Source organism: Engraulis encrasicolus, chromosome 14 (genome assembly GCF_034702125.1).
Source record: "Engraulis encrasicolus isolate BLACKSEA-1 chromosome 14, IST_EnEncr_1.0, whole genome shotgun sequence".
NCBI lineage: Eukaryota > Metazoa > Chordata > Actinopteri > Clupeiformes > Engraulidae > Engraulis > Engraulis encrasicolus.
Window position 1 is genome coordinate 51957077 of NC_085870.1, and position 14753 is coordinate 51971829.

At 43.8% G+C, this 14753-nt stretch overlaps 2 protein-coding genes across 4 annotated transcripts in view; one reads left to right on the plus strand and one right to left on the minus strand.

The window, feature by feature from the left end:
- The window catches only part of atg7 (ATG7 autophagy related 7 homolog (S. cerevisiae)), a 96329-nt gene extending 89113 nt beyond the window's left edge, over positions 1–7216 (plus strand). For both annotated transcript variants that reach the window (XM_063216072.1, XM_063216073.1), the window contains exon 20: positions 6846–7216. In XM_063216072.1, the coding sequence (XP_063072142.1) occupies positions 6846–6878 (33 nt within the window). In that variant the 3' untranslated portion in view covers positions 6879–7216. The remainder of the gene's footprint in view (positions 1–6845) is intronic.
- Positions 7217–7390: 174 nt separating this feature from the next.
- Positions 7391–14753, minus strand: part of vgll4b (vestigial-like family member 4b) — a 65162-nt gene continuing 57799 nt past the window's right edge. For both annotated transcript variants that reach the window (XM_063216075.1, XM_063216074.1), the window contains 3 exons: positions 13848–14085; positions 13058–13181; positions 7391–11085 (listed from right to left, as the gene is read on the minus strand). In XM_063216075.1, the coding sequence (XP_063072145.1) occupies positions 10796–11085; positions 13058–13181; positions 13848–14085 (652 nt within the window). In that variant the 3' untranslated portion in view covers positions 7391–10795. The remainder of the gene's footprint in view (positions 11086–13057; positions 13182–13847; positions 14086–14753) is intronic.

Consider the following 14753-nt stretch of genomic DNA (forward strand, 5'->3'; position numbering starts at 1 on the left):
TTGGTTTAACTTGATCTTTAAAGTTCTTGGCACCTTGACAAAAGTTCAAAGTGCTCACATGTTGAGGGTTGCTAAACAATCATTACTTAATCATTACCCCATCATTACTTGAAAAGATAAACCTGTCTCAGTTCTCTATCAATGACTATTTTACCTCCACTTCCTCTGAAGTAAAACATCTCGGCGTCATCATGGACTCTTCTCTCTCCTTTGAATCCCATATTAAACACCTCACCAAAAATGGCATTTTTCCACCTTAAAACCATCTTCAGACTCCGCCCTTCTCTTACCCCTACCTCTGCTGAGACCCTCATTCACGCTTTCATAACCTCCAGATTAGATTATTGCAATGCCCTACTCACTGGTCTCCCTACTAAATTGATTAACCGTCTACAATATATTCAAAACTCAGCAGCTAGATTACTTACACACACCAGACCCTCGCATCACATTACCCCTCTCCTCTATCAATTACACTGGCTTCCTATCCATTCACGTATCCATTTAAAAATTCTCCTCCTTGTATACAAGACCCAGCACAACCTTGCACCCTCCTACATCACAAGTCTCCTCACCCCATACAATCCCACCCGCACACTACGCTCCACTGACTCACTCCTCCTTACAGTTCCCTCCACACACCTGCGCACCATGGGCGACAGGGCATTTAGTGTTGTTGGCCCCAAACTTTGGAATTCTCTCCCACTGTCACTTCGTCAGTGTTCTACACTGTCCACTTTCAAATCTAAGCTGAAGACACACCTTTTCACTTCTGCTTTTCAACTTCACTGACAGGCACTTCCACTTTATTTTAAGTTTCAGTTTATTTTTTAGTTTACATATTATTATTATTTTTTTCCCTCATTTTTATTTCATTTTCAAATGCATTCTACTTCTTTTTCTTATTTTAAAACATTTATTTTTATTGCACTTTTATTTCTATTTTATTTTTGCATTTTAATTACTCTCCTATTGTTAATTCACTGAAGCTTTGTTATACTTTCCCTACTGTTATGTATTTGTTTTGATTGTAAAGTGTCCTTGGGTATTTTGAAAGGCGCTCAAAATAAAATTTATTATTATTATTATTATTATTATTATTATTATTATTATTAAACAAGGTCGGTGAGAGGAGGCATTTGATTAGAAAAGGACCACGCATGTCAAAGCGCAAGAGTTTGTGTCTGCAGCTTCAAATTTAAACAATGGGCTATCCCAAGTTTCGCAAACTGAAAAAAGAAAAGGAACTGAAAAATGAATCTGACAGCATCTGCTTATTCTCACCTCCCAGTTCAGCTGTTTTTATGTCAACCCCTACACTAGTGTTTCTCAGCAGGGGCGCTAGAGCCCCCCGGGGGGCATTATGGAGCAGTAGGGGTGTGTTGAGAAGGGTACAGCTGAGAGGGAGGGGGGGTTGCTCAATTGTCATTGGGATGCATTAGTCTGCTTTATTTTTGTATTACTTGGGGTGGGGGGGTTGGGATTATTGAGGGTCAAGGGGACATTGGGAGACTTATGATGAGGACAAGGGGGTGTTCAAAAAAAGTTGAGATCCACTGCCCCACACGGTCTCTCCTTTAGAGATCTTGAAGGTCGTTTAGATGTTTCCACTCCATTCGCAATAAGCCGCTGCAGAACCCTAGCCAATGAGGCGCCAGCGCTTGATGCCTAGTCTAATCACAGCAGTCTCCACACTCAGCTAATTATCTAACTAGAAGACTTAGGTTTGACACTAACGAACAAAAGGCTTGATGTGGAAGTTAGTTAGCGGAAGTGGAGTCTTGACTTAAAGAGATGATGATTTCAGGATGATGTTTAGCCTAATCACCGTTGCGTACTCCACCTCAAAGAAATCAGCCACTAGCTAATTAGCTAGCGAGAAGTGTGCGGTTGACACACACTATATTTAACTGACAAAACAAAAAGCCTGCTGTGGCAGGTTAAGAGTCCTGACTTGTTGGAGGTGATGATTCTTTGAGGTTGAATTAAACATCTCGGTTTCTAAGCCACCTTGAGTTAAAATAAATGTTGAGACTACACCTTCTCAACTATTATTTCTTTTTTTTAACACGTCCTAGCTCTACATGTTTGACGCTTATAGTCATGATGGTTTTTGATGGTGTTGGCTACCAGTGTTGGCACATGTGCTTTAAACACAGCAAACTGCAAAACCCAACCCAATCACAACAAACTGTGAGAACCAGGAAATCTTTGAAGAATTACAAAATAATTTAAAAAGTCGACCTCATTGACTCAAGAGGAATTAAAGAGACATCTCACAAACGATTCAAATGAAAGGAAACAGACCCACCAATCCATTGAGTGGTTCATTGAGCTGCTAGTTGTCCTTTTGAGGCCAGAGAATAATTGGACCATATCAGCGGCAGCGCTCTCCAGAAGGGAAAAAGTCAGTCAATATCTTTGCTCTGTGCTCTGGAGTCATGGGTGAGCGGTTAGGGCGTCAGACTTGCATCCCAGAGGTTGCCGGTTCGACTCCCGACCCGCCAGGTTGGTGGGGGGAGTAATCAACCAGTGCTCTACCCCATCCTCCTCCATGACTGAGGTACCCTGAGCATGGTACCGTCCCACCGCACTGCTCCCCATGGGGCGCCACTGAGGGCTGCCCCCTTGCACGGGTGAGGCATAAATGCAATTTCGTTGTGTGCAGTGTTCACTTGTGTGCTGTGGAGTGCTGTGTCACAATGACAATGGGAGTTGGAGTTTCCCAATGGGCTTTCACTTTCACTTTTTCACTTTTTTTTTGGAGTGTTCAGTTCACTATTAGCACATTCTGTCATGTCTGATTTCTCTGTTTTTGTCTCTGGAGTGCAATTCCCAACACAATAGTTGATGGCTAATTAGCCATTTATTTGGTTGGCAATAGGAGATTATAGTTCAACCAACAAAGTACCTAATGTAGCCAGCTAGTGTAATGTGGTGGAAAGCACTCCCGGGTTTCTCTTTGCTCTTGCTCTGAAGTGTGCTGTTAAGCGCTAACCTCATCAGTTTGTCTGGGTGTTTCACTTAGTGATCCAGTGATCTGTCAATTGTGATCCAGAGACATGATTCCCTAAACTGAGACGTGTTGAAGGTGAACTGTTTTTCAATCTCCAAACTGAAGTCCAGTTGAATACCACTAAACTGTTTTGACCAACATGGCCTGGACGAATGAGAATCCTCATAATCACACGATAGTTTGCTCTCGTCCTCACATGGTACCAGAAAAGTGAACTGTACCACTCAGCACTGCTGCCAGCGGTGGGTGTGCCGTGTATAATAAGGGGCAGCCAGCTCACCGTTGGCATGGCGATGGGGGATAATTACGCCTCACCCTGTGTGGTCTTACAGTCGCTTAACCATCTCCACGTTGGGCTTAACCCACGTTCTGCGATAAATAAAAAGGCCATGGGCTGGTTGGCCGTGGAGCCTCCTTTGAGCAAGTGAAAAAATGTTTTTAATTAAAGATATGTGAAACAGATGGACATTGTGTATTAGTTAAGTTTTTTTTCTGTAAAGGCCCTGCAGCTGGTGGTTTGTTTTTTTTGTTTTGGTAATTTGTCTCTACTGTGTGTCCATGAGAGTTTGTGTAAATCGTTGTCAGGCATCCATATTGCCACTTGGGGTCTGATTACAGCGGACACTGCAGGCTATGGACTGAACCAGAGGGGCTATGACTGTAACCCACATTAGAGAGGCAATATTATACTGCTCTTCAACAAGTTAGTATAAGGCTATAAAACATGTCAATCAAGTTCATATTTTAGTTTTGTGCCACGGCCTTAATGGCCGGTTTTAATCTCATGTTTGGAGGAACAAAACTGAGCTGTAAAATAGTGAGATATTGGTTGACTCAAAGCATAATGGGTTGGCGAACTTTGTCTGGTGTGCGTTTGAACATTCCCAATTTATTAGAATGAGAATTATTACATCATAATCATGAGGCTTAGTGTCAAGACTTTGATTGGACTTCACTTGCCCCCAGGAAATAAGGAGATTTCCGCTAAAGCTGAAATGTTCATCCTTCACCACGTAGGCTGATATGCTATGCAGGCAGGAAAACAATGCTGCTCAAATCCTACATAGTGCACTGTGAGCGGAATGAGCGAACACTTTTGGCACGACCCATGTCAAATTGAGATTTTTTTTTTCTTACCGCCTTTGGCTGTTGATGATGCGTTTGGGCAGAATGGCTGTTTACATGGCTGTCTGCTTATTACGCTCGAGTAAGTGGCTTATTTGTTTAATAACACTGCTGACCTGTGTTTCTGAAGTCTGAAGGGACTGTGAGGAATTCTACTGTGTGTGTGTGTGTGTGTGTGTGTGAGAGAGCGAGAGAGCGAGAGAGCGAGAGAGCGAGAGAGCGAGAGCATGTGTATGTGCATGCCAACTGCAATTTAGTGTTTCCAAATGTTTCTAATGTCCATTTCCCAATGTTGATCTTTTCAAACAACTGCATCTCTTGAAAACAATTATTTTCTCATCATTCTTCACAGGAAACCAACACCTGAGTTGAACATACTACTACAGCTGTCTGATACAGATATAGGGAGTCTCTGAGTAGCTTCTGTAATGTTGGTCCAGGGGAGCACTAACTAGGGTTGAAATCGTCACAAATACTTTGCCTACCTACTTTGTTGGTTGCAGTGGAATCACCTATTGTCCAGTTGCTTACTTTTGATAAACACGATCTGTGCTAGGTGCATTGTCTAAAACATTCCTCAACACATGCATCACCATTCTACTCCTCCACAGTGTACTGTCACTGGTTTGTAATGTAGGCCAGCATCAGTGTCATGCCCTATAATGTACGTACATGGATGATGCTCTAATGTCGTCTTAACACTTGCATGTCAGCAAGTCTGTCGACACAGCGTTGAAATGAATACACAATAAACAAACTAGGAGGCCATTTCCTGTGATGCGTGTAAACATCGGCCCCTGGTTGCTTGCACCAGTTGTACTGTAGTGTACAGTATATGAGCTCTTGTTGTGAGGGCTGAAAGAGTTGAAAGGTCCATGTAGTAGGCTGCAATTAACATAATGACCTATGTAATTATAGTCTGCGTCTTCAAAAAAAGGACCAGATCCTCAGGCCAAAACCTGTGTGCGTGCGTGCGTGTCTATGTGTTTCTGCGCGTGTTTGTTATGAAAACACTGGGTCCTGGGAACACCTATTGGGCAAACGGAATCACTGAATGAGTGGCAGTCAAATGTTCTGTTAGAGTGGCTATCTTCAGCTTGTTGTGTGAACATTGCCTTGCCCAAAGGGGCAATAAGGATTCCCAATCGTCTTTATACTCCAGAATCTAACTAAGGAGCGCTACCGTACATGCTCTCTGCATTCTGTTGGTCCATGGCGTATTGTGCTCACTAGTCGTCAGATACTAAAACGCCAACATAAAATTTACCACTTAGACTTAAAACTGTCCAGCCTCTTCTGACTTACTGTTTCTCAGAGATAAACATAGACCGTCTGTCCTTGGAGTTCACTGAACTAGTCGTTGCTAGTCATTGACTTCAAAACCCCACTTTGTAATCACAGGCCTGTCACAATATAGTCTGTGTGTGTTTGAGAGAGAGCGAGGGAGAGAGAGAGAGATAGAGAGGGTAAATAGCCAAGTGCTTGTGTGTGGTATTTGCTTGTCACTGCATTCTCCTGAGTGTTGTGAAGTGAGTCTGAAGGCGGAATGTGAGGAATTTGCTGGCGTCAGAGCCACCGTGTTTACTGACAGAGGTGTGTGGTAAAATGCCCTTGCCTGAAAGTGTGTGTGTGTGTGTGTGTCTGTGTGTTTCTTTATTGAGCTGTCATTAAGATGACTGTTTGTATATTAGGCCGTATCATGAAGGTGTGTGTGTGTGTGTGTGTGTGTGTGTGTGTGTGTGTGTCTGTGTGTGTGTCTGTGTCTGTGTCTGTGTGTGTGTGTGTGTGTGTGTGTGTCTGTGTCTGTGTGTTTCTTTATTGAGCTGTCATTAAGATGACTGTTTGTATATTAGGCCGTATCATGAAGGTGTGTGTGTGTGTGTGTGTGTGTGCGTGTCATAAAGGTGGGGGTGTCTTTGCCATGTCGCCTCAGGGGTGCTCCCACTCTTTGAAATGGAGAACAGTTCTGTTCTTCTCCTCCCCCCACTCTTCTGTCCCCCACTCCTCTATCTTTCTCTCCCCCCACCTCCACCTCTCCACCTTCTGCATCTTTCCCTGACTCAGGACTTAGGACTATTGACGTGTGTGTGTGTGTGTGTGTGTGTGTGTGTGTGTGTGTGTGTGTGTGTGTGTGTGTGTGTGTGTGTGTGTGTGTGTGTGTGTTTTCACACTTTCTCTGAGGCCGTTACTTTGCCAACAACTTCAAAGGAAGAAGAGTCACTCCTTCCTGACCAGAGGATAGCACTTTATACTAGGGAGTTGAACCCGTTTCATGTCCTCTCCTTTTCCCTTTCTCCTCTCTCTCTCTCTCTCTCACTCTAGCTAGCTGTGGTTGTATTTTATTAGCATGTTAATGTATCACCGGCGCTAACCATGATGCCAGGTGTGCTGATGGGGCAGCTTTTTGTGTGCATGTGCGTGTGTGTGTGTACGGTATGTATGTTAAACTCACAGTGACTCAAAGTGTTATGTGAAGCGCATTATAAATACAGTAAAAATGTATTATTATTGTTGTGCGTGTGCCTTTCATTTTGTGCAGCATGACGCACAGAACTAACACTCACACAAACACTTCACTTAACAGTCTTGATGTGATATCGTCACGTCTTTTTTTTTACTTGATGTTTGTACTACCCACAGTGTTGTGATGCTTTACAAGTCAGTACTTGAGCTTGGGCTAATTGCCGGTCATTATGTTTTCCAGATCTGGGACATGAGTGATGATGACAGCATATGACGTGACGTGAATGTAAACATGGACACACAAGAACACACCATAGGGACATTTGGACCCCACAACTGGGTCTGGATCCCGAGAAAGGAACATCTCTCGTACCGTCAACAACTCCAAGACTTTACGTTTGGTTACAGATTTACTTTCTAAAATGTGGTCAGCAACCAAAGTTAAATTGTCTCTTGCTTCTGTGGATGTGGAGCCATATGTATGTTATTCTGTCATAAGAAATTCAATGAACTACATGTATACACAAAAAGGGTTTATCCTCATTTTCTTAACGTTACTGTATTCTTGCAATCTGTTCTTTTCAAAATAACATTAAACCGTCTGAAACCATGTGTGATTTTTGTGAGCGTTCACTCGTGTAAGAAAGGCATTACTAATCACTGGGTAGAAATAGCTCCAGGCCCAGCACTCTCACCCATGCGCACGTGCACACACACACACACACATACACACACACACACACACACATACACACACACAAAGTTAAGAGGACACTTGGTGAGGAGTTGTGGTTTAAGAGCACTTTATTGTTCGTCAAGGCTACTTTAAGTACAAAAGGGTGGCCTGCCAAATCCTTTTTTTATTCAAAAGGCAAAATGGCCACAAAAAATGAGAAATATAATACAGATTTACAAACAGACTCTGTTGTCAGAGGAAGAACACCTAAACATGCTGCTTCCAAGTGAAGATTTTAAAAGTTCTGTGTAATCATTTTAACCATCTCTCTTTTTTTCCCACTAAAACCATCTTCAGATTTAACTGTTTGCGGCAAATTACAGAATCTAGGTTTTTTTTTTAAATCCCAAATCTAGTTGTGTATGAGGGGATTGGGGGCCACCAGTGTTTGGGCACCTGCAGGATGTCCATGTTTGTTCTCAGGTGTGGGGGTAGGGTGGAGTGGGGAGTGATTGACGGTCCGACCGTCGTCAAAGGGATAGAGTTGGGTGGGGGCAGGTGATTGACAGGCCATCACCATGGGAATAGGGTGATGTTGTTCCGACCGCTCAGTAGCCTTTCGCGCTAGTAAGGGGTGGTGGCGGTGGCGCAATAACGCCCTGTTCTGGTTTTCATAGAATAAAACTGTGTTCCTGCACTTAACCTTTTAACAGACAACAATCTACAAACAAAAAAGATCAACTTTTTTTCCAGGAAAAAAAAAACAAAATAATAATAATAATGCAAGATTACAATAAAAGGACAGGGAAAATTAAATAGCTACATATCATTAACAAATTAATTGTTCCTCAAAAAATATGACTACGATTTTTTCTGTTCTCTGTACATTCGTTACGCACAGCGTAATGATGGTCTTATAGTTACCTATATAAAAAGTTTTTTTTTTCTTTAAGCGATTCTCCTACAGTGCTGTAGGGTACTGTGTGTCAAAGATGAAAGTGAGTCTACTCAAAACAAAAGAACAAAACAAAATGAAATGTGAAATGTGTACAATAATGACCTAGGGACACAATGCCCTTTTCCCTCTGTGTACATGCATGTGGTACTGAAGTAGGAGGATTTACATGGCCTACTGTTACAATACACAGTTTCATGTGTCAATTAGATACATGGAAAACACAAAAACGACAATTTTCTTGTCAGAGTAAAATCCGTTTTACTCCTCAGATTATGCGAGCGCAAAGTGTGCTGTCTAGCAGCAGCTGTTGTCACTCTTCTCAAACACAATGTGATTGGCTGAGTTGTATTTAGTGGTGGCCAATGGGGGTGTGAGCTGGGATGATGGAATGTCAGGACATACCGTTAGGGAAGAGTGAGCTTTAAGATGAGCAGTGCGTATGTCCATGCCTCTCCATGGGTCTGCCTCTCCACCACCATATCTCCTTAATCACTAATGTTCACTGTTAGTAGTTATACTGAAATCGAGACACAGATGCAATATAACCTGTAACTAGGTTCCTTGTGGGAGGAATGTATTAACGCCTGGATACAGGTTGGTTGTTTTTAATAAAAAATGAAAAAAGAAGTGAAACGAAACATGTCAGGTCTCCACAGCTGCAGGCAACTGCTGTTAAAACTTAGAGAAGTCAGTGAAAGATGTCTATGAAGGAGAGAGAAGAAATAACTAACTTCGCCTCCACATATTTTTCGGTCTTTTTTTTTGTTATGTTGCCTTGTCGCCCGGGAGAAAGTCAACTCTCTGGGAGGGCGGCTGGCCGGCCTGTCTACAGCTGCCACAGCTGGGCTTCCATCTCTTCTTTCAGTCATGCAGGAAAACAAAATGTGACAGCATCCTGTACCGTGGATTAATTCATAAGATATAAAAATCCAACCATTAATAATAATATAGAGAAACCTATCCGGAGGTTCATCCACTTGACGCTGGCTGCTACCAAATGATGAATATTTTTGAATAAAAAATATTGAGTACAACTGTACCAGCAGTAAGTTTATCTAGACTGTTACTGATAAAAATAGACCTAAAACATCTGAAAGGAAACACAAATCGCTAATAAAAGAATGAAAGTTGAAATGTCTAAAACAATAGATACCAGCTATTTCAAACATGCATCTGTAAGCACTAAGATTTACCCTTTCAAAACCATAGTTAGCTATGCTCTACCAAAACCACAGTGCCGAGGGGGAGGGAGGGGGGAGACACAATCCAAAATGATGTCAAAATGCCCATGTGTAGAAAAGAACACAGTCTGGTTGTCAGCAACAAACAACCGGCTAAACAAGAATAAAAAGAAACGTTTTCTGAAGAGATGGCTGGACTGATGTTCACCTTTCACGTTATATAGTCTTGATGCACCACCAAACAAGCGCAGTCAGGACTCTCAATGTCCACCACTGTCTTTCTGCCCAATTTGTTTCTCCCTCAACAGATTTTTTTTTTTTTTAAACAGGAACTTCAAAATATAGTACAAGTCAAATGTCAAAAGTATGTCAAATACTTGACATGAGTTATTCCCACCCAGTGTTGACATAGTCCTTCCTCCCATTCCATCTATAGTGCAAATCGGACCAGGCTCTCTTGTTTCAAGTACACACACACTGACAGCAGAGGGAGAGAGGGGGGGGGGAGATGGGGAGGGACCGAGAGAAAGAGGGATGAAGATGGAGAGAACATGAGAAGACAGAGTTTGAGAAAGATGAAAATAGGGAAAAAGAGAGGCATGGAGAGAGTAGGAGAGGGGCTGCACTTGGTGTAGTGGTGCATGACAACCAGAGAGTCCAGATGAAGTGTTCTGGAGCGAGGTGTGTGAAGAGACGCTTGCTGCTCAGCTAAAAGGCTAAAAGGTTTGCATCTGAAGGTTTTTCTTTGGTAGTTCAAACGGGTCAGTAGGATGCAAGCTGCTGCATACACCTATTGTTAAAAAAAAAAAATGGTTCAAGCACGGTTTCTTTTTTTTACACTGTGGGCAATGCATATGCCAAGCAAAAAAAATATGAAGGCAGACAAATAAAACAGACTTAATGAGAAATAAAAAGTAAAAGGCAAAAAAGGACAAGAGAAAAAAAAAACACACACAAAAAAGGATAAAAATGACAGACAAAGCACCTCCTTTCTGCCCCTCTGTCTTATGTACAACGCTATACAACTAGCAATGCCAATGTCAAGCACTGAGACAGGCTACAACATGCATGCATGGTTTGTCGAAGGGCTCATGGGGAATAGGAAGCTTACTGGGCCAAGGGGTCAGGGGTCGATAGGGGTGGAGGCCAGGGAAGTTGAGCCATGTCCAAAATATCCACTCATTTGCTGCATCGTGCACTACATAGGCTGTGTGATTTACATTGCTTTGTTCCTTAACAGTGCACCGTGTAGCCAGCGAGTGAGGTGAACATTTCAAGACACAAGCCTGGGGTGTCTGGGCCAGGGGCTGGTAGGTTGAGGATGTAGTAGGTAGGTAGATGGGGAGGGAGGCGAGTTAGTTTTCTGGTCCTCTTTCTCAGGAGATGACTGAGGGGGAGTGGCTGTGGCTAATCATGTGACCTGGCGGAGGGGAGGAGTTTGGGCTGCCGGAGGAGGAGGAGCTTCCCTTGGCCTTGATCTGCAGCCAGGTCTCGCCCAGCGCCTTGGCGAAGTGGTCGTCCACCGAGCCCGTGATGGACACAGAGTTGGTGCCGCCGGCCGTGCCGCCTGTGCCCGGCGCCGCGGACACCTCCGCCTCCTTGTAGTTCTTGCCCAGGCTGCGGCGGAAGTGCTCCTCGATCACCGGGTCGCACACCGTGCTGTTGGCTACGGAGAAAGTGGACGGGAGAGATCATGTCAACAAGAGGTCGTCTCAAGGGGCAGAGCTCAAGGTGCCTTCACAAGTCATGAAGCCAGAGCAGCTGATGGATAATCTTTGCCAAATCAGTGACATTTTCTCTGCCAGAGCGGCACACTGTAGGCATGTTTGACCACTGGTCCAATGCTTTTTTTGTGCCACCAACTGACAAATTACTAATAATGTATGTGGTTAAAAAAACAGTGTCAACAACAGATCAAAATGAGAGAAATCTGGAGGAGTGAACCCAAAAATGTTCAGGGTCCTCAAGAAAGAACTAGAAGTTATGAGATGGCAAATAAAGTTCATAAAACAAAGAACGTCAGGAAGTGCGAGTGCAAGCTTTCCATCCCTTGGTACTGTTACACAACTCAATCTGGAACCCATTAATATCTCCCCCGCTCTCCCTACTCAGTGTCTCCCTCTCTCTCGCTCTCTCTTTCTCAGTCTCTCAGTGTCTCTCTGCGCTCTCCCTCCCTCCCTCTGTGCCAGAGCAACGAGATCTTCATCTCAAGCCATCAGCTGCTCCCAGATGGGGATGTGAAACTTCTTTTCCCGTGACCTGAGACTGACCCGCCCTGAGCTCCAGTGCCCACAGCAGGCCTCTGGCCTGACCCCAGTTATCACGGCAGGCCGGGGTAAAGCTGCTGCTAGAGGGCTAGCTAGAGGCTCCTCCGACCCCTATGATAGCAGATAGACCTTGATGGCTCTTGGCTCTGTCAGGGTGTAGATCTCTCAGTGTAGTTCACACCGTAAATGCGTACTGCCCATGCTGTGAGAGCAGCTGCTTGACTCTGTAGTGGGCTCTAGTAATCAGAAATTTGGGACTCATATGCTACAGTGGGCGACTAGCTTTTGCCCAGCTGTTGAAGACTTTGGAGTGCCAAGGAGGTTTCAAGCGTGCACTAGCCATGTCTGATCCTTCCAGACGTCATTATTTTTTCCATTATTTAGCCTAGTAACCCAACCCAACCAAACCCAACCAGCAGAATATGGGTTTTTTTTGCCTGGCGCGTTGGTCTAGCCTCACACCAATCTGTCTAGAAAATGGTGTCAGCCTGGCAACATGCAATGTACAATCAGGTCTCACACCATAGGCAATAGAACACATGAAATCCCTTTAAAGGTGCACTGTGAAGGATGGTGGCCAGGATAAGTACTGCAACTATGCTGCTCATTGAAACTCTGCCGTCTATTGCCAAAGTTGATCCTTTCATTAATATTTACTAAATAATGAACTAATATTTACTAGCATGACCAAAATACAGTAAGATGTGCAGCTATAATGTCTATTTCTGGAAATGTAAAATGGCGGACATGGAGAACATCCACCTTTTCATGTATGAAAAGTCACATTTTCCCAGTCATAATGAATACTTGGAATTTTATGGCAGGGGTAAGCATTAATGAGAAGGTAATGTTTATGAATGGGTAGTAGGGATGCAAACGATTAATCGATTAATCGACTTTAATCGATCAATGCATTGATCGATTAAAAAGCATTAATTGCAATTAATCGACAATTCAACTGATAAGAGACCCAGGTTAAAAATGGCATGTGAAGAGCGTGTGTGAAGAGGGCTGTGAATAGTGGCAATATTTAAATCACTTTAGGATTAAAGAATTGAAATAGAATTCATTTAAATGTTGTATTTTATCTCAATTTTTTATTAAAAAAAATTGATTTAGTAGTTTTTTTTCCGAGATTTGGGGGGAAAACGCCGCTTATCAATTAATCGTAAGTCGATCGATAAGGCTATCAACTAATGATTAATGAATTAATCGATAATTTGCATCCCTAATGGGTAGCATGAATTCTGGAAAGAAACTGCTCAAAATATGACACAGTGCACCTTTAAAGTGATGGGCGACTTGCTAGCCACCACTAGGATAGCATGATATTGGTGATGACATCCCAGATACAGAAGAGCGGGTACTTACTGCTGGAGGGCCTCCTGTAGCTGCTGTTGAGTGCGTTGGAGCAGCCGTTGTGGGACACAGTGCAGTGGGAGAGGTTACAGTTGCGGTTGTTCGCTGGGGCGCAGGTGATCACAGACGGACGATTCTGCACACACACAAACATACACACAGGTTTATTTTTAATGAGGATTTAGGCAGCCACAATAACAACTCGCATTTCACTGCAGAGATTATACTTTTGTAGTATTTCTATGCATATGATAAAATCCTTCTATACTGAGATCACAATTCTACATAGGAACAGGTGTACACTTTCTGCCTGGAAAAGACCCATTTACTTCCTTAATGAAGCATCGACTCTCCTTGTAGAAGACAAGACACGCCAGCACCCACGGATACCACTTCGTTTTTAAAAGACTAGCAGAAGAACAGCAGCAGCAACTTAGAGATCCCTCAATCACCACTTCCAGCAGCATTAGAAAACGTAAACACGACATTTTTAAAACAGTCAACAGGACTATTTTGTGACAGGAAGAAAAAATATATGACCACGGTTAGGCACAACTGGCCGGTCAGTCAATAAATCTTTCCTGCCCATGTATAAACACATGCCTACGCACACGAAAACAAAAACACGCACACACACACACACAGACACAGACACACACACACACGTCGCTGGGTCTGAAGCTACTCTCCCCCTGTGGTTTACCTGCTAAAGGCTCGATGGGGCTGAGGTTGGAGGAGAGGGTGTGTGCCCAAATGCACACACAACACACACATAACACACACACGCTGTGTGGGGTAGTACCTGCTGCCGCTCGATGGGGCTGAGGCTGGGCTGGGCGAGGGCGAGTGCTGCGGCGGTGCGGGCGTCCAGGCTGTGTTTGGTCAGTGCGAGGGGCTGGTCCATTGCCAGGCCGGCGGTGGGCATGTGGGCGTAGAGGGCTGCGCTGTGCAGGCTGGCGGCCGACATGGAGGCTCGCTCCGGGGGGCTGCGGCTGCGCTCGCGCGGGTCCTTGCGGTAGTCGCCGTTGGCCGGCTTGCCCCTACAGAGACGGATGAAGAAAAAACACAGGTCAACACACATTGACAGATACACGCGGATATCCACACATACACTGTATAGCCACACATAGTGTGTATACTGTACACTCACATACAGACACAAACACATGGTGTTGCTGTGTAAAAAAAAAGACAGATTGTGGTTGCCAGATAAGTATATTCTGCAACAATACCATGCTAACGGCAACACGCAGCAGTGTCCTACCAAAGTTTTTATTCTCCACTCTACTCAACTAACATGATCCATGTATCTGAATGTTTATCACCACATGAATCACATGTTTATGTGCAACACTATGTATAACACAATGTTAAAGGGAAGGGGCAACTAAATTGTACCCTGTTTAAAAGGAAGGTTGAATCCGTTTTCTTGAATAAAACAAACTGGCCGTTGCACAAAGTAATCAAAACCCTTAATGCAACCTCCGACTGCCAAAGTCAATGCAATTCTCATGTAGGAGCGTCAGAGAGGTAGAACAATTGGGTCTGTGTGTGTGTGTGTGTCTTGTGTGTGCAGATCATTCACAATGAGTAGCTTCCAGGTTAACAAATCACATCCTTCTGCATTCTGCCAGATATTTCTCAGGAAGAGCACGCACGCAGTCTCACTTCGGCAAGTAAAACTAACACAAACGGTAGAAGAGTCCCA